At 35.2% G+C, this 20,609-nt stretch overlaps 1 protein-coding gene across 1 annotated transcript; it reads right to left on the bottom strand.

Moving 5' to 3' along the window:
- Positions 17,956–19,790, bottom strand: LOC109343550 (IRK-interacting protein-like). Its single transcript, XM_019581906.1, has 2 exons — positions 19,622–19,790; positions 17,956–19,472 (listed from the first exon to the last, which is right to left on the bottom strand). The coding sequence occupies exons 1-2, from the start codon at positions 19,679–19,681 to the stop codon at positions 18,072–18,074; spliced, it is 1,461 nt and encodes a 486-aa protein (XP_019437451.1). The 5' UTR covers positions 19,682–19,790; the 3' UTR covers positions 17,956–18,071.

A 20,609-nucleotide genomic window follows, 5' to 3' on the forward strand; every position in this document is an offset into this window, starting at 1 on the left:
ATAAAGGCTCTAACTCTCACAACACAAACAGACAACAACACACAACTCTTATACAATTTCCAAAAGCTCTTAAACTTATTCTGAAGTTATTGCTCTACACTTTTTGCAACTAGTCCTTAACTTTCAAAGTTGTTTTTCTGAAGTTGCTTAGAAGTGTTTCAAAGTTTTCCAAAGAGCATTATTACTTGGTATACATAAAAAGTTGATTGGATTGAAAGTTATACTACTTTCATACTTGTAAAGGCAATCTGCCATTGTTGTACATTCTTCAATATTGTTGCAGAATACTTTCTTTCACGAGGTGTGAAAAGAAAGGGGATTAGAATAACTTGGAAATGTGTTTTCCAAGAGTGAATAAGGATTAGGGAGTGTGTAAGGTACATAGAAATCTCGGGGTGAGATATTGTAATTACAACTCATAATTCTTAGTGAAGAAATCTCTTGTGCTGCAAGAGTGCTGGACGTAGCCTTCGGTGGACTAGAATGTGAACTAATATAAAATCACTGTGTATTCTCTTCTCCCTTATCTCTTTCATTTTATCTTGATTATTTTTCTGCATATATTTTCCGCTGCACGTTAACTCTTGATTTTGCAGAAAAAGTGGTCATAATTTAAGTCAACTAATTCACCTCCTCTTAGTTGCAACCTCGTTCTTACACTTTACTTAACACAAACATACCCAAAAACATGTAGTGGAATCTAAATAGGGGATGATTGCTTCCGGATTTTTTTTGGCCCGAATTAAAATAAATAAAATGGTATTCAAGCACTTAGGAACAGTTCATGTACATACGTTATAAGACAACCTACTCATTTGTTTGATGCATGGGCATGTTACTTGAATGGTAAGAGATTATAAGACATGCTGGATATAAGATACATAAGTTTAAATCATACTGATTAAGAATGGCACTAGATAAGGTGTTTTACTTGGTCTGGAAGAAACTATGTAGATATGTACCTAGGTTTAATTTGTTTAGGTACCGATTGTTCAAAATGGCTTGAACATTTTGGTAGAAATTTAATCTAGTGAAATTAACTAGACCATTAGGTTATTTCGGTTTAAGATAATATGTTTAGGCTATAGAATGACCATAAAAGCTTTTATAACGAAAAAATTATAAACAAGGCTAACAGTGGAATAAACATTGTTAAAGCTATACAACCAGAAAACAGAATGACGAAAGTGAAGAAGATATGAACCATGATTGAAGGAGAAATTAGAGGACTTAGAGAGAAATAATATAGGAATTAGATGAGATAATTGTGTGTATTTTTCTTGTATTGAAATACACTATTCAACCATACATTTATACACTTGCTATATTTAGAATAACAACCATAACTACTTTCTAACTATAGCAATTTCTAACTAATCCTTTTGAATTACTTAATTCCTAACATGCTTCCTTAATTCAAAAGGATTTTTGTACAACAGGAAATCAATACAAAACATATAAACAACAGTGTAAAGAAAGAACACCCTTTAAAAAACAAAACATGCTCTATTGGAATTTGACCAAGCCTAACATTTCTCTCATCTTCTCAAATCTCTCTAACTTCAATGGTTTAGTCATAGCATTTGCTATCAAAATTTCTATTTTGCAATGAACTAACTGAACCTTCCTTTTGCCAACTTGATCTCTCAAGAAATGATACCTAGTCTCAATGTGTTTACTCCTCCCATGGCTAACTGGATTATTGGCTAAGTTTATGGTTGATTTGTTGTCAACTCTCTATTCAATCTTCATGTCTTCTCCACACTTCAACTCCGCCATTAAAGATGTTAGCCATAAGCCTTGGCAAGCTGCATTGCAGGCTGGAATGTATTCAGCCTCACACGTGGAGAGTGCCACCACTTCTTTCTTCTTGGAACTTCATGAGATTAGAGCACCAGAAATAAAGAAGGTGTATCCTGATGTGCTCCTCCTATCCTCCTTGTCTCGACACCAATCAGAATCTTAGTATCCAACAAGTTGTAGCTCATTCTCTCATTTCTGATTAGGAAACAAAATGCCATAGTTAAGAGTCCCTTTAGGTACCTCATGATTCTTTTGGCTGCTGTCATGTGTGATTATTTGGGATTTGCCATATGTCTACTTATAGCTCCTGCACCATAGGCTAATTTAGGTATACTATGACACACAAACCAGAGGCATCCTCTCATTTGTCTGAAGAGTGTTCCATCTACTGATTTCTGAGTTAGCGAGTGTTCTGATTTCACATTGCCTTCAACTAGTACCAACAAAGGTTTACAATCTTGCATTTTGAACCTCTCTAGAACTTCTGTGATGTACCTCTTTTGATGCATAATGATCCACTGATCTTTTTTTAGAAATTCAATTCCCAAAACATAAGCCAATTCACCTAAGTCTGTCATTTCAAACCCAGATCCCTTCAGCTTCAGGATTTCATTCTCACAGCTACATGTTATGATTAGATCATCCACATAGAGACAGAGTAGAATCACTTCATTTGTGGTTGTCTCACTCACATAGACTCCATGTTCTATTGTGCACTTGGTGAAGCCAATTGATATTAAGAAGGAATCAATTCTCCTATTTCAGGCTTTAGGAGCCTATTTTAGCCCATACAATGCTCTCCTTAGTCTTAATACTTTGGCTTCATCCCCTACTATCTCAAATCCAGGAGGTTGTGTGATGTATACTACCAGAAAATAGAATGAGATAAATCCACATTTTCCTATTGAACTCATCTACAAAGGAGACAAAATACTTGTTCCCCCTAGTGTAGGTACCTCAATGGGTCCACAAACATCTGAATACACCACATTTAGCAGATCCAAAGTTGTAGCTTGTGTGTGATTGTTGAAGGATGTTCTATAGAGTTTACCTGCTATGCAGCTTTCATAGCTAGGTTGTTGAATCTTGATTTTAGGAAGACCAATCACCATTCCTTTTGACCTTAGCAGCCCAAGATCTCTGAAGTTGAGGTGTCCATATCTTAGATGCCACAACCAAGTTTCATCCTTCTTGGACACTGCATTCAGGCATTGAGAATTCACTGCTCGTAACTTGACTTGGAAGGTTCTATTACTAGTTAATGGAGCTTTCACGTTCTTTCTTTTCAGGTTGTCATAGATTGCCATGAATCTATTCCGTAACTGCATTGTGAGTCCCTTCTCATGCAATTGACCAATGCTAATCAAATTGGTCTTCATATCAGGAACTAACAATACATCATTGATGTATGCTTTCCTGCCATTTGCCATGATCAGATGGACATCACTTGTTCCTTCAGCTGCAATTACCCTGTTGTCTGCAAAATTCACCTTACTCCTCCTAGTTAGATCAAAGTTTACCAACCATTATCTATTTCTAGCCTTATGATTGGAGCATCCTGAATCCAAGTACCAAGTATCACTGCCTCATTCATACTACTTGTTGTCATCATCAATTCAACATCAATGTCACCATGTTCCTCATCATCATCCTTAACCAGATTGGCTTCAGAGTCTCGTCTCCCATATTGACGATTTTTGTTAGGTGCTTGACACTCAGATGAGAAGTGTCCAATCTTGTCACAATTATAACACCTGATCATTTTTCTGTCAACCTTTTTCTTCCTATTCTTAGATTATTTCCCTCTTTCTCTCTTGTTGAATGTTTCTACATGATCAGTAGTGAGAACATTGCCAGATTGTGAAGATTGTCTTGAATCAATTCTTTGTTCAAATGTTTTCCATGATTCTTCTTGAAAGTTCTTTCGAAAGGAATTCTACTCCTTGATGTTTGAGCCTACAATGCCTGATGAGAGAGTTTATATGCTCCTCTTTCATTCAACCTTTGTTCATGAGCCTCAAGGTATCCATGGAGCTACTCAACTTTCATCCTTTCCTAATTCCTCAATGGCCACAACCACATGATCAAACCTTGGTGCCACTGTCCTTAGAATCTTTTCTACAATTATGACATCATCCATCTTCTCTCCACATGATTTCATAGCATTGGTTTGAGTAATTATCCTTGTGAAAAACTAGATATTTTCTCACCTTCCTCCATCTGCATAAGCTCATACTGTCTACTCATGGTTTGTAATCTTATCTTCTTTAATTGAGCAGCAATAACATAATGCTTCTCAAGAATCTCCCAAGCTTCCTTAGAAATTGCAGAACCTGTAATCTTCTCAAAATGTGCATTGCCAACAGCTTGATGGATAAGACACAATGCCTTGCAATCTCTTCTTTTACTTTGCTTGTATTCATTCTTCTAAACTTCAGTAGATCCTTATTCCAGAATTGGGAATCCATCTTCGAAAATTTCAGCCACATCTTGGTAGCCAAAGATGACTTTCATTTGAATACACCACCTTGCCCAATTCAATCCATCAAAAACATGTAAGTTTGTTGCAAAATTTCTGGTGGATTGTGCCATTCTTTGCAGCGGAATAGAAAAAAGAATTTTGATCTTCTAACAAAACTCTGATACTAATTGTTAAAGCTATAGAACCAAAAAACAAAATGAAGAAAGTGAAGAAGATATGAACTGTGATTGAAGGAGAAATTAGAGAGGAATTAGAGAGACAAAATATAGGAATTAGATGGGATAATTGTTGGTATTTTTCTTGTATTGAAATGCACTTTTCAACCATACATTTATACACTTGCTATATTTAGAATAACAACCATAACTACTTTCTAACAATAGCAACATCTAACTAATCCTTTTGAATTACTTAATTCCTAACTAACATTTGTACTTTACACGGTCTGGGTGAGATTATATGATTTCAAATGAATATAGAACTTGATAAACATTAATTAGTTTATACGTCTTGGTCATTTACTAAGAGTTTCGATGGCACTTGAACCCTAATAATGGAGACAAATTTAGACTCTTCCGAGCAATTGCTACTAGTCTTCACAAGGTTTTGACAGCATTCAAGTATTCGTGGTACATGTTATTATTGATCTTTTAACCTAATTTAAAAACTATCCAAACAAATAAAACAGACTTATATAAAGGATATCTTATACTTGAAAATATTCATTTAAGAGTATTAAGCCAGTTTCATTTTTGTTTACAGGAATAATGTAACATTAAAATCTGAATTTTTCTACAATACAAAAGGTTTAGAAAATTATTAAAATTTGTAAAATAAAAATTTCAAAGAAAATATGAAGCACATTATATTAAGATATAAATAACTTAATAACTTGGAGATACAAAATTATTACAGGTCACGTGTAACACCTCAGTTCTGATATGTGACCTCTCAGGCTCATGAATATACTAGACGTGTCATCCATTAACCTTAAATATCCCTGCAGTATTTTATTCCCCTCCAATGGGAGCCTTCCGCGACTCAAACCCGTGACCTCATGTATAAATAGTCACTATACCACTGAGTCGCTATCATTAAGCTCTAGCTTAATGGTAGCAACTCAGTGGTATAGTGACTATTTATCCATGAGGTCATAGGTTTGAGTCGCAGAAGGCTCCCCTTAGAGGAGAATAAAATACTACAGGGAGTATTTAAGCTTAAGAGGTGGCACGCTCAGTATATTCATGGGTCTGGGAGGTCGCATGTCAGAACTGGGGTGTTACAAAAAAAAGGCGCCTTTTTTTATAACACCCCAGTTCTGACATGCGACCTCCCAGACCCATGAATATACTAGGCATGCCACTTGTTAAACTTAAATACTCCCTGCAGTATTTTATTCCCCTCGAAGGGGAGCCTTCCGCTAGTATAGTGACTATTTATCCTCAAGGTCACGGGTTCGAGTCGCGGAAGGCTCCCCTTGGAGGGGAATAAAATACTGCAGGGGTATTTAAGCTTAATCAGTGACATGCCTAGTATATTCATGGGCCTGGGAGGTCGCATGTCAGAATTGGGGTGTTACATCATGTATCTTTATGTACCAACATATGTTTCGCCCACATGGATGTGTGTTATACCATGCACCTTTACACGGTTGTGGATGCCACCATGACTTAGGTCGTGGTTGCCTCTATAATTCAGTCACTAATAGTGCATTTGGAACAAAGTTGTCCTCTCGTGGCTTAGTCCTGTTTAGCTTGAATATGAGCTATTTGGAAAACAATCTATACCTTAGCAAACATCATTTATATCCATCTTCTATGATTGACTTGGATGTGATCTGAACTCTAGCATTGTGAAACCTCAAAAGGTCAAGACAACGCCTGGACTTGTTTATGGTAATTATCTCGATTCATATATCATAGGCATTTTATGAAGTTTGAATCTTATATAGTGGTATCTACCTAGAAGCTATCCACTCTATAACCTTGTGAAACTTCACATCAATATACTTGGTTATTGTACAATACACACAATTCTTTGCTAAATAGGTAGCATTCTAGTTGTCATAATGCAATGGAACTATGTCTGGCTCATGCCTAACTCTTTTATTATCCCCATACGCCATGAGGCTTCATTAGAAGCTTTACCAACTGTCATGTGTTATGATTCCTTTGTTGACATAACAACAATAGACTAGACTAATGATCTTTACACAATTGACCTTCATGCATTGGTGAAGACAAATTATGTTATGGAACTTCTCTCATCCAACTCACTTGCATAGTCAAAATCCACATAACCAATAACTAAAGGCTTACTCTGTTGGATGTCAGATATGATACTGAGGCTTGTAGTCCCCTTAACATATATGAAAATTCACTCGAATGCTTCTCCATATTGCTTCCATGGTTTCGACATATACTTGCACATTTAGCTTACAACTTGCACTAAATTTGGTCTAGTGTAAACCACGGTATATATTAAACAACCAACTACATTGACATAGAGAACCTTTGACATGTGTTCCTTTTGTACATATTTCTTTGGACATTGACTCTAGGAAAGCTTGAAATGATTTGTTAATGGATTACTTACCACCTATTTAGCATTGCTCATCTCAAATATGTCTAGAATATTCTCAATATAGATTTGTTGGGAGAACCATAGATTTCTAGCTTCTTTGCCCCCTATGCATTTCCATTTCAAGAATATTATTTGCAATTCCTAAATTATTCATGTCAAATTCATTGCCCCATTAGATTTTAACCTCTTTAATATCGTTCAAGTGATTAGCAGTAATTAGCATAAATCCGCACAAAGTAACATAAAAACAAATGATCCACCATCGAGACTTCTAACATAATCACATTAATCATACTCATTGGGTTTGTACCAAACTTTCAACATACAAGAATCAAAACACTTAGACCATTACCTTAAAGATTTCTTCAACCCATAAAGAGACATCTTCAATTTTTAATCCATGCAACTCTGTCAAACTTCACTAAACCATTGTAGCCATTTCATGTAAATTTTATTTTCAAAGTCACCATAGAAGAAATCAATCTTAATATCCATATGTTCTAAATTAATAATCTGATCTGATACTACAACTAGCATGTCCTTGGAATTGTGTATAATGGTTGTGGAAATACTTTATTGTAGTTGATCTTCGACTATTGTGAAAATTCGATTTTAACTAGATGAGTCTTGCACTTTTCCCATTCTTTTTATAATATTGATGACTTCCTCTTATACACTGACTTGCACTAAATGGGAATTTTATATGTTGGAAATGGGACAAGCTCCTAAGTATGGTTCATGTGAAAGGATTTCATTTCCCCATTATGACACTCATCTGTATTTCTTTCTTCTAGATGTTTATAGCCTCTTGAAGCCAGGTAGATCTACTAAAATGATGTGGAAAATAACTAAAGTCATATCCTCAAATCAATATTTCTCTTGAGTTTTGATAGGACATTAATCCATTATGAAGAAAATCTTACTCTTGACATTGACTAGGTTTTGATGGAGACACCAACATCATAAAAGAAGAAAAATGACTGAAGACCTAGAAGCATGCTCAAACTAGTGTCAAGACTTTTAGCTAAGTTAGGTATTTCTATCTTAAAGTCTTTTTACTTTAAGTATTGCCAAATTCTCATAGGAAAAGAATTTATAAATATCAAACTTGATTTTAAAAGATGAACTTAAATTTTCAGAAAGTTGAGTAACATGTTACTCGAACTGAGTAATGGGTTACACTGACAAAGTAATTGACTACCCAAATAAAGTAACAAGTTACCAAACAAAAACAACTTGGATTAAATGATTACTCAATCGAGTAACTGATTACTCGATGAGGTAGGAACTTTTGGTAACTGATTACACTTATAGAATAATCAATTAGTCATTTTGATATAATAGTTTTCAGATTCAAACTGAAACAACTTCTCCAAAAATGAATGGATGTCACTCCAATTGAATACTACCTTATGTAATGGGTGTGATGACTGGTGGAAAACCAATTTAAGAAGACTAGGCATTCAGATTTGAATATACTCAATCACACAATATTTTTTACAACGTTCAACACACTTTTTCAAAAACTTGATCAAACTTTCTAATTTTTTTGAAAAGGTGTTTAAGTGTTTTGCCAAGTTTAACTTAAACTTTCTCATTAGAAACACTTGAACATTTTTGTATTACTTCTAGTGATTGACACATAAGGATTGAGAGTTGAATTGTTATGAAATCATAGCAATCCTTAAGCCCTAGACATAAGTTCTTCATTATAATTTTATATAAATTCACCATAGGGTGTGGTGAAGGGAACAAGTGAAAATTTAAAAGTGGTGTGCTTCTAAATTAGTGATTTTGGTGAGTGTAACCTGAGACAAAGTCTCAGGGTGAGTTTTTTTTACAGATTGACATTCATTTTAGTGAAATCTCTTGTAGTTTACAAGAGGACTGGATGTAGCCTTAGGTGGACTAGAAGATGAACCAAGATAATCTTTGTGACTCTCTTTTCCTTATACTCTTTTATATTTTGGTACTTTATTTCTGCATACTTACTATTTCGCTGCATCTCTATTCTTACTCTTTTGTAAAATTGAAAAACGCTATATTAAGTACATAAAAACCAGAAAACTAATTCACCCCCTTAGTTTGTCATGTTGACTTACATCCATATCTCTAGCAAGTAGATATTGTTACACACTTGAACTATCAACTAAAAGATAGTCACATTCTAAACTAGAACTTTTACATAGTTACATGCCCCTGTGCACTTTAACTGTTCCATTACTCGTCGCAATCACAATTGATCCAATAGTCTCCCCATCTGACTTGGGAACCTATCTCAAAATTGAATGTTTTGGCATGGATTGTTCATCTAAACTACATTCCTACTAAGCATCGTCTTTATGGAAATTGGATATGAGAACTTCAACTCCTTCGAATTGGATATGTGATTTTTTATAACCAATTAGGTTACTTGCACTATTATGAAAATCGGTTCGTGTCGGCCGGTTCAACTGGTAAACCAATGAACTAGTCTAATACTGATATGGTATAACAATTATACTAGTCATGCAATTATAGTGGTCAAAACCGACCAAAATTGGTCATATCGCCCAATTTTCAATTGAATCATACCACTCATACCAACCGGTTTCATTTAAAATTATTTTTAATGAAAATGATTTATTTTTACCAAAACGTTGGTATGAAGGATGAAACCCACAACTACTACATTTTTTATACATCTAAAACATGGTCTAACATCAAGTGACACATTTTTGTTTTAGAGTGTAATATTTATGCACTCGAAGTGTAAAGATTTATACACATTCATTGTATCATTCATTTTTATTAATTTTTTAAAAGTCAGTAATGATTGAAAATAAATAGTGGATGATGCAGTGACAATGTAAAAAACTCTTACATTGTTAGTGCATACATCTTTTTCTATTTGTTTTAACAGGTGATACAAATAAAAGTAGTTATTACCTTCTTTATTGATTTTTTAAGATTAATGTTAGTATAAAATATATGTATATATAACTTCACCGGTATGCAGTTTAATTATTGAACCATCGGTTGAACCATTATATCACTATACCAATATCCTAGCATATTTGATGACTGGTATGATATTAATAACATTGGTTACTTGTCCATACTTCATCTTTAACTTTGGTGATCTATTTATGACATAATATGTCATACTTAGTGCCCCTGCCGAGAAAACCTTTGTAAAGTACAACATTTAATCACAAAAATTTGGCCCCCTATGATTCATGTTCATCCTCTCGATAATATCATTCATTATAAGGATCTCCTTCATTGAAAAATGTATTTAAATACCTTTTTGTTATAGAATTTCAAAACTTGTCAAAGAATTTTGAACTTGTTAAAGAATTTTGAAATTCTTATTCAAAAAATGCACTCGGAATTTATGTGAAAAATAATTAATGAAGGTGATAAAGTATGGGAACATCCTAAAGAAGGTTATTGGGTGGGTCCCTACACATCAGTGTGGACATAGTCAAGAAAGTCCCAAGTTCTGTGTTCACCGCTCTTGAAGCTAACTCTCGCCTGTTTCCCAAGAACATGGTACTTGCACATATCAAACTTGCATTTGATGACACCTTTCAATAGGCTTTCCTTGAAAAGTTCCATCATACCACACAGACATTGAGGTGATCCAACCGCATGTGGCATTATTTGGTGGCATCATTATTTGAGTCCAATAGAAATTCTTCAACTACTCCAGCAACTCCAACTAAAATTGTACACCTTAAGAGCTTGTAAATGCTTCATGTAGTTATTTTTCCATTCATCAAAATTAGAGCACCTTTACATACATAAATGATATTGTTGTACCCATAAGCTTTATGGTTGAGTCCCTTCACCATCATCTTTCACAATTCTGATTTCTTTGATTCCAACAACTGCACATGATTCCAAAATTGTCTAACATGTATGTGATGAACCATTTCTTCCTCAACATCATGTGTTGCGAGCAACCAATGTCAAGTGTTCATTCATCTGCAATTTTACTTATAGATACAAATAACATATTTATTTCACTATCATAACCATGATCGTCTATTTGTGCAATGACTTATGAAAGGGATAGTGCATCTTTCATTACCTGCTTGTAGAGCACCATTCATTGGGATATTCTTTTCTATAATACATGGTCTATTTCATCTTTAAACACTATATGAGTAGTTTGCCTTTGGATTTTGGTCATTCCCCTTAACATGACCATCTCTTCCTTGTTTCCTCCCACACAATTGACTCATTTTCACATACAAACCATCACTTTAAGTCCATTCCCCTCCATTTTGTTTTCTTTGTTGTATGAAAGAATTGTAGTTGTGATCTTATTCCATTTGATTGAAACTTTATCATACAACAAGGTTATTACCACATGTTCATAAGATTTTGACAAATAAAACCACAAGATTTTTCCCTTGTCTTCGTGATCCACCTTCACATAAAGTTTATAAAGATCATTAACTACTTGATTGAAGGTGTTGATGTGTTATTGCAAATCAGAACTCTCCTGAATTTTCAGATTTTAGAGTCTTTTTTTGACATATAGCTTGTTCGTCATAAACTTATATATGAATTGATTCTCTAATGTATGTCATACATCTCAGAAACATCAAATCCATGACATGATACACGAGAACATGATGTCGTTTGACAAACATAGTAGTATGATTCATGTAACATTCTCCTTCAACTTTTCCCAATATAGTTGATCCATGTGAGTTGGTTTCGTCTCAAGTAGTGCCTTTGATCCAACACATCCTTAACCAATTTGTCCCACAACCCAAAATTGTCAATTGCTTCAAACTTCCTACCTCATGGAACAATCAATTTAAAGAAGTAAAGAGAAAAGGAAGAGAGACAACAGATAAATATTTGTTAACGAAGTTCGACAAAGTGTACATGTATCCCCGAGAGCATTGAGCGACTATCATTATGTATTAGAAAATAAATATTTGTATTTAGATTACATCATTAGGGTTTACATAACACATATATAGTCATCTTCCCCAAACAATTTGATAGAGGAAGGCCACCAATCACCAACTATTACACAAGGAAAATTCGATCACCCGTAACAAGGAAGGAAAAGCCGCCATCAAACCACCCTGAAACAGAACAGCAAGGCATGACCCATCCTACAGCAATTCAGGAAGCCCATGAGGCGCAAACAACCCCAAGAGGTGCAGACCAAGAAGGTGCAACCCATGCTGCCAAACAAGGGGCTGTGTCGTGAAGCACTACAAATGGGAACAACCATATATCTTCTGAATTATTGTGTCTCTTAGGAATAGGCATGAAATCAATTATAAATAGGAACAAACTCTGATGGGTTTAGGCATTGAGAAAATTGTGAGGAATCTGAAATTGTGGAGAGACATGCTCTTGAAAACCTGAGTTGTAATATTCTATTAAATCTATAAAATTTATGTTTCATCTTCCAAGTTCTTGTCAATTTGGTATTAGAGCACTATCCTGGTGCTTTGGGTTCCAAAATGGTGTAGACTAGAACAGACGCAAACTAAGATCCAATGGAAAAAATAATAGAGATGTTGACAGCCGACCAACAAGCCCGTGAAAGGGACCGCCAACAAATTAATTCACGCTTCCAACACTTAGAGACCATGATGGAGAACATGATGAAGCGAGAAGTAGAAGGTTCTCACAAGGGAAAACGCAATGAGGAAGAAAGTTATCCCAAACACAAACCCAATAAAGATGAAGGAACTAGTGGTGGCAATTATAAACAGTGGCGCAATTTGGGTGAACAAATTGGAGCGTTTCTTCCGGACACGAGGAGTTCTAGAGGAAGAGAAAATTCAGGAAGTTATGGTGGCTTTGGATGGTAAGGCACTATCTTGGTTCCAATGGTGGGAAACTTGCAATTCTAATATTGGTTGGGAGGAATTTAAACTAGCACTCCTTGAGAGATTTCAATCTTCAACCACTCTAAATCCTTTTGCTGCCCTGTTAGCGCTTAAACAAGAAGGAACAATGGAAGAATTTGTAGAACCATTTGAAAAGTTTGCTGGTATGTTAAAAGGTGTTAATGAGGAGCATTTGAAGGATATATTCGTGAATGTGTTGAAAGAAGATATTGGGGCTGGAATCAAACTTTACGAACCACCATCTTTGTCAAACATGGTTAAGAAAACTTTGATGATTGAGCATAAAAATAGAGCCATATGGAAGGTGGCCCAATTTCTGCTACAAACTCAGGTTCAAAATTCAGCACTTCCTGCAAAACTCCTTCCTACACAAGAATAGTTTCTCTTGATGCTAGCCAGAAAGGAGGTGGAAAAGTTACACTCCTACATCCTTTGTTGGTAGTGTGTCTGTTAATAAACCAGAAAACAGAAGCAGACCTAGAGGTTTCCTCAGATTGTCTAAAGTAGAACTACAAGAGAAGATAAAGAAGGGAAAATGCTTCCGATGTGAGGAGAAATATGACCCTAATCATGTATGTAAGAACAAACAATTCAGGGTGATGTTGTTAGAAGAAGGCGACACACAAGAAACTGAGGAAGAAGTTCATCTAGACACTGGTAACACACCCCAATTGTCTATGAACAGCATTATGGGATTCACTTCTCGAAGATCTCTAAAGGTATGGGGAGACATTGGCAGTCAAAGGGTCGTGGTGCTGATTTATTGTGGAGCAACCCATAATTTCATTTCGAAATAGTTAGTCACCAAATTGCAACTAAAGGTAGAAGATACACCATCATGCATGGTATAGGTTGGAGATGGCCACAAAATTAAATGCAAGAGAGTTTGTAGAGAGATTCCTTTGATGATACAAGACATACCGGTGCAACATCAACAATTCTTTTTATTTGGCCTTGCAGAAGTATATATGGTGTTGGGCATGGAATGGTTGGCCAACCTTGGAGAAATTAGAGCCAACTTTGAACAATTGACACTAGCCCTTCAAATCAATAGCCAAAAAGTAATATTAAAAGGAGAACCTGAACTATAAAAAAAAGATGCTTCTCTAAACTCTATGTGGAAGGCTTTGCAACATGGAGAAGGATTCCTAATTTATTATCGATTCGTTCAAGTAGAAACAGATTGGACAACCTTCGTTCCAACAGAACTAATGGAAGGAAGGGGTACAAACTCCCAACATCAGACCTTAAAAGTATCCTCACTATCAAAAAACTGAAATTGAGAAGCTTGTTGCTGAAATGTTAGAAGCATGGATAATTAGACCATCCACTAGTCCCTACTCCAGCCCTATCATTTTGTTCAGGAAGAAAGATGACAGTTGGAGATTTTGTGTTGATCACCTGGCTCTGAACAAAATCATTGTCCCTGACAAATTCCTTATCCCAGTTATTGAGGAACTCTTAGATGAAATAGGAGGAGCAAGAATATTTTCAAAATTGGATTTAAGATATGGATACCACCAAATCAGGATGAGAGAAGAGGATATTGCAAAAATAGCCTTTCGAACCCATGAAGGTCATTATGAATTTGTGGTTCTTCCTTTTGGTCTTACTAATGCTCCTTCTTCATTTCAATCTTTGATGAATGAAGTTTTGAGGCCTTTTCTCCGAAAGTTTGTATTGGTATTCTTTGATGACATTCTAGTGTACAACCATTCCATGAAAGAACATAAGCAACATTTATGTGATGTGTTGGCCCTACTACAACAAAATGATTTAAAGATCAATGGCAAAAAATGCATATTTGACCAAGATAACCTGGAGTACTTAAGGCATATAATTTCCACAGAAGGAGTATCAACATATCTTAAGAAGTTGGAAGCTATGTGGTAGTGGCCAATTCCCAAAGATATCAAAAGTGTGAGGGGATTTTTGGGCCTTACAAGTTACTACAGAAGGTTCGTGCATGGGTACGGTAAGATAGCAAGACATTTAACCAATTTATTGAAGAAAGATGGGTTCCAATGGAGTCTAGAAGTGCAATATGATTTTGATCAATTAAATCAAGCCATGACCAACCTTCCTATATTGGCAGTACCAGATTTCACTAAACCTTTTGTTGTAGAAACAGATGCTTCAGGCACTGGTTTGGGAGCAGTCCTGCTACAAGAAGGAAGATCCTTGGCTTATTGGAGCACTACCTTATCAGACAAGAGTCAAAGAAAATCTGTGTATGACCAAAAGTTGATGGTTGTTGTAAAGGCTGTCAAAAAATGGCGACATTACTTGTTGAGACATCATTTCATGATTAGAACTGACCAAAAAAGTTTGAAGTTTTTAACAAATCAAATGATGTTGGGAGGGGAACAGTACAAGTGGATTTCAAAGTTGGTAGGTTATGACTTTGAAATACAATACAAGTTGGGTAAAGAAAATTTTGTGGTTGATGCACTATCCAGAAGGAGTTCCTATTGTGCCATTTCAGTCCTTCAAGTTCATGATTTTGAAGAATGGGCTGAAGAAATCAAGCAAGATGACAAGTTGTTGAAAATCATCCAAGATTTAATCATTGATCCTACTTCTCATACAGGTTATGTCATGAAAGACCAGAAGTTGTTTTACAAAGGAAAGATGGTGTTATCTAAAAATTCTTCATGAATTCCCATTATTCTAAAGGAGTTCCATTCTTCTTTAGTAGGGGGACTTTCGGGCATATTCAGAACGTACAAAAGGGTAGCAAGTCTGGTATATTGGGAGGGAATGAAATCTGACATCAAGAATTTTGCGGTTGCGTGTGATGTTTGTTAGAGAAACAAGAGCGACAAGTTATCTCCTGTAGGTTTATTACAACCCTTTTCAATTCCAACACAAGTCTGGACAGATATCTCTCTGGATTTTGTGGGAGGTTTACCTAAATCAATGGGAAAAGATATAATTCTAGTGGTGGTTGATCGTCTCACCAAATATGCCCACTTCATGGCTTTGGGACATCCTTATATTGCTACTGAAGTTGCTGTAGTTTTCCTTCAAGAAATTGTAAGGTTACATGGTTTTCCTTCTTCCATTGTTTGTGACTGGGATCCTTTATTTTTAAGCAATTTCTGGAAGGCTCTCTTTGAGGCATCTGGTACACAATTAAAATTCAGTTCGTCATACCACTCTCAAACTGATGGGCAAACAGAAGTTGTCAACCGATGTTTGGAGGTTTATTTATGTTGTCTAACAGGTACCAAGCCTAAGAAATGGGTTTCCTGCCTTCCATGGGCAGAATTCTGGTTCAACACCAATAATTACAACAGTTCCAGTAAGATGTCCCCTTTAAAAGCCTTATACGAACATGACCCTCACCTCCTCAAAGGATCCACCATTCCTTCCCGCCTTGAAGAAGTTAACAAACTTACAATTGATCGAGATAATTTATTGGCTGATCTAAGAGATAATTTGTTGAAGTCTAAAGACGTCATGCGTGCAAATGCCAACAAACACCACAAAAATGTAGAATATGCAGTCGCTGATTGGGTGTTTTTGAAGATGCAACCTTATAGGAGAAGGTCCTTAGCTAAATGGATTAATGAAAAACTCTCCCCTCAGTTTTATGGACCATTCCAGGTAATAAACAAGGTTGGCGTTGTTGCTTATAAATTGAATCTTCCATCTCACAGCAAAATTCATCCAGTATTCCATGTCTCTCTCCTAAAGAAGGTTGTTGGTGATTCTTTCCATGCCCAATCTTTGCCTCCCATGTTATGTGAGGATAGGAATTACAGGTTTACCCAAACTCTGTTTTAGATATCCGTGAATTGCAACCTAGTAATATTGAAGTTTTAATTCAATGGCAGAATCTCCCTATAAGTGAGAATAGTTAGGAATAGGCATGAAATCAATTATAAATAGGAACAAGCTCTTGAAAACATGAGTTGTATTATTCTATTAAATCTATAAAATTTTCGTTTCATCTTCCAAGTTCTTATCACAATTTAAGGAAGTCCAATCTCATAACTTGTATTATTATTTTCTGCAGAAAAGTGTCAATCCACCATCATGGCTCATACACGACTTGCTCATGTATCATTGCCTACCAGTAGATGTTTCACATGCATGGTTGTGTTTATGTTTGTGTACTACACCACATCCCGGTAGACGATGTTAGCTACACCACTAACAATGCATGGGGAACACCACTAACAATGCATGGGGAACACAAATGTGTCTCTATACAATATGATTGTGTTCCATTGGGATATGAGTCATTTCGGCAACAGCCCCCATGAATTAGCTCTCTTGATAGAATTAATCTAAAAAAACAATTCCATTTTGCAAATCACATCTAGCTAAATCTGTTGAGAAAACTGTATTTTAACTTTTCCTTTCATCCAAAAAGTGACCTCTTTAACCTTTAATTTACATGTGTGTGCCATTTCCTATGCTGAGGACTTCGGATATCAAACGAAAGGCAAGCAAAACAAACATGTGTTTATACATGATCCCAAAATCACCATGCCTATTTGGACTTTATATAAATTTTTATATATGCAATGCAAATCCCAATGGTATTATTGTATTATTATATAATAATGAAACGGAAGCATGACACTGAACTATTCACAAGATGAACATGTAAAGTATAAATGGCTTAAGTAATTTTTTTTCATTTCCCCTCTCTATATTACAGTCACAGGTTCAGTATTGTTCTGATCACAAAACACATGCTTAGGACCCATCCCCCATGAGAATCTGAATCTAAGCCCACTTGTCTTTCTCAATCACACATTTATCTACCTGAAAAATAAACTTTATAATAGAGATATAACCAAACAAAATGATAAAAAGTCCAAATACACTAGACAGAAGATAAAACAAGTGAAAACAAGAAAATGCCAATTTTTTCACTTGACCCAAAAATCTCAAGATGCCAACAGGTCAACCATTTGAAATATTGTCTTTTAAACTAGATATCCAACTAAGTATCTCTAAATCCACTTAAGTTTTAACAACACCAACCCATATTTTTGTTATTACTAATAAGGGTATCCCTCACCCTGGAACTAATTCATTTTGGGTTGTGTGATTGTTTCTCCCAACAAGTATCGCTCACAAGAATTGAACTTGTGTTTGATTATTCTCAGAATCCAGTAGGACCTTACACCAGTGGAACAACACATTGTTGGTAAAAAACCAACCCATATGCCCCAATAAAATTAAATAATATACATAACATTAGCCAATGTAAAATCAAAGGTTAAAAAATGTGATTCATAATTATAATTAATATTGTAAATTTGAACATAATTGCAATCACAATTTGTAACCTTGATAAAAACTTACATGCTGATTCAACCTTTTCTATCGTGAGGAGAAGGGGTTAAACCTTTATCTTCTTTGGTTCTATAACTTTGGTGGTTGTTGTTGCTCAAGTACCTGCAAAGGACCTTACATTTCACTGCACTTCCATAGACATAAAAACCAGGTGCAACCATTATCCTAACCATGCTAGGAACCAATTTGGAAGACTTGTCCCTATCCATGTCCTCCATGTAAACCTCATCAAACCTCACCCCTTTGTCTACTCTAAAAATTGGCAGGCTTGGGTGCACTGAGTTGGCCAAAAGATGCACCAACCACACACTCTTTGAGGCACCAAAGAAAGCTTGCAATAGTGGTTCAGGCCAAGCCCTGTTCCAACCCAACATTGTCACAATCTCACTCATTTTCCTGTCACAAAACCTGCTGAAGTCTTCACTGAAATGCCTTGTCCCTTTGCTCAACACATCTTCCCATGTTAAACCATGAAGCATATTGAAGGAAGTAAAATTAGCCTCACATCTTTCCAAAGGGTTCAGCATATGAGCACAAGAACTTTTTTGAAAACCAATTGATTCAAAGTCCTCAAAGAAAGTCCTATTCAAAAGGGCCTCTAAGTAGAAAACTAAGCTTCTTGGGTTCTTAGAGAAAGAGACTCTAATGTCATAAGGCTGAAGAAGTAAACAAACTTTCTCAAACACTTTCCCTCCCATGTGCCTAAGTTGCATAGTAAGAGAACGACTTAGAAGCCTCACAGAAGATCTTGCTTCAGAGACTAACACCAAGAAGTTTTGTATCACAGTGTCTGGATGAGAATTATTCTGAAACTTACCATAAGGGGAACTAGTACTATTGCTACATTCTTCAAGACCAGATTTTAAACTATGGCAATATAACTCAAGCTTGTTTAGCTTCTTCTCTAACTCAGCCATAGAGTGCATAAGCCTAGAAGCTTCTAAAATTGCTTCATCTTTTTTCCTTGTAGCATGAACCAGCTTATGAGAAAGTTCAGACACTGCAATTTTCCACTGTTCTTCTCTTGAAACAGTTTCATTTGACATAGACATGGGACTTTTGCCTGTTAACTTGGACATAATGGACCTGAAAATCCCATTAGGACTTGCCAACAAAGACAAATGCTTGTTGCTTTGTCCATTGTTGTTATGATCAAAGGGAATGACAAAGATTTTGTCTCGAACATGTGGTCTGCACTTGTTGCAAGAAACTGAAAGATCTTCACCATTAACAGAACCACCTTCAGATTCAAACCTTTTCTTCTTGTGATTTGATTTGTTACCATTCTTTTTCACAATAGGGGTTGGAGGGTGCTTGTGATTTGGTGTAACACCTTTTTCAGTGCATGAACTTATTGGTGTTGTTCTTGTTTGGCTTCTATCTTCACTATACTCATCAAATTCATGTTCTTCTTGAATCTACATTAACAATGAAAATGTCATATGATATAGAAATGATAAATTGTCTAAGAAATCATACCATATCATATAATATATATTACTTTATAAGATAAACCATGAAAAAACATTACATTTTCCTAAGAAATTAAACAAAAAATGGTACTTACTGGAGTGAATTGTGGAGAATGACGAGAAGGTAGAGGAGGAGATTTGGAAGAAGAAGCCATTTTGTGTTATTGCAAAGTATTGAAATTGCATTTATCCCTGACCCTATGTGACCTGTTGGCTTGATCTCTAGTAACGGAAAGTCCAATACTAAAATGTGAGATAAAAATCAATGTGATAATTTATAATTTTTTATTTAAAAATAATTTGAAATCGACATCATATATCTTTTTTGAATAACATATATTATTATCTTCACCCCATACTAGAGTCTCCAGTTGAGGAGTATTTAGTTTCCTATTTGACATGTCAGTGGTACAATGCAATGTACAATACCGAGGTGTGGCCCATAATTAAGTGCTATGGTCTGAAGGAAAAATGGTAACATTAATAGCTGCTATTAACTCCTCTTACTAGAGATTCAACTACTCACATTTACTGCATAGTGCGGTGGATCATGAAACTACCAACCACATCACTTTCAATGTGAGTTGTGTGAGAAACTATAGATAGGATTAGTGCATGTGAGTGTATTAAATGATTCCCCATTGGAGTAGACGTTTGTAATATTATTTTCCAATAAAAATAAGGTGTTGTTGGTTAATAAAAAGGTTTTTAGTTAAGAATCTCATTAAAAATAAAGTTTTATTAAAAATGGTGTGTTTATTATTTTTGAAAAGTGAAATATTATGTTTGTCTTAGTTTTAATTAAAACTTTAAGGTAGTGCACATTGATTTTAAATTAATCATTAAATGTATTAATTGTAATGTAAAATAAGTTAATATTAATTGAAATATCTTTAATAATATCTATTGTAATTAATAATATTATTTACATCTTCAAGTACGTTGTTTAGTCTTTTTATAGGAGTTTTTTTGGGTTGTTTTACGGGAATTAAATAGATAACTTGATATGATTATTTTAATTTAATGTATCCAAAATAAAGTGTCATTCTCCCTTTTCAATACATTTTAATTAATGTTACATAA

Source organism: Lupinus angustifolius, chromosome LG03 (genome assembly GCF_001865875.1).
Source record: "Lupinus angustifolius cultivar Tanjil chromosome LG03, LupAngTanjil_v1.0, whole genome shotgun sequence".
NCBI classification, from domain to species: Eukaryota; Viridiplantae; Streptophyta; class Magnoliopsida; order Fabales; family Fabaceae; genus Lupinus; species Lupinus angustifolius.

What these genes read in the sequence shown, in the direction of transcription:
- LOC109343550 (XM_019581906.1), bottom strand. Translation starts at nt 19,681, where the DNA reads ATGGCTTCTTCTTCCAAATCTCCTCCTCTACCTTCTCGTCATTCTCCA. An exon ending in ATTCTCCACAATTCACTCCA is followed by an intron (nt 19,473 to 19,621) that starts GTAAGTACCATT and finishes TTGTTAATGTAG; the next exon opens with ATTCAAGAAGAACATGAATT.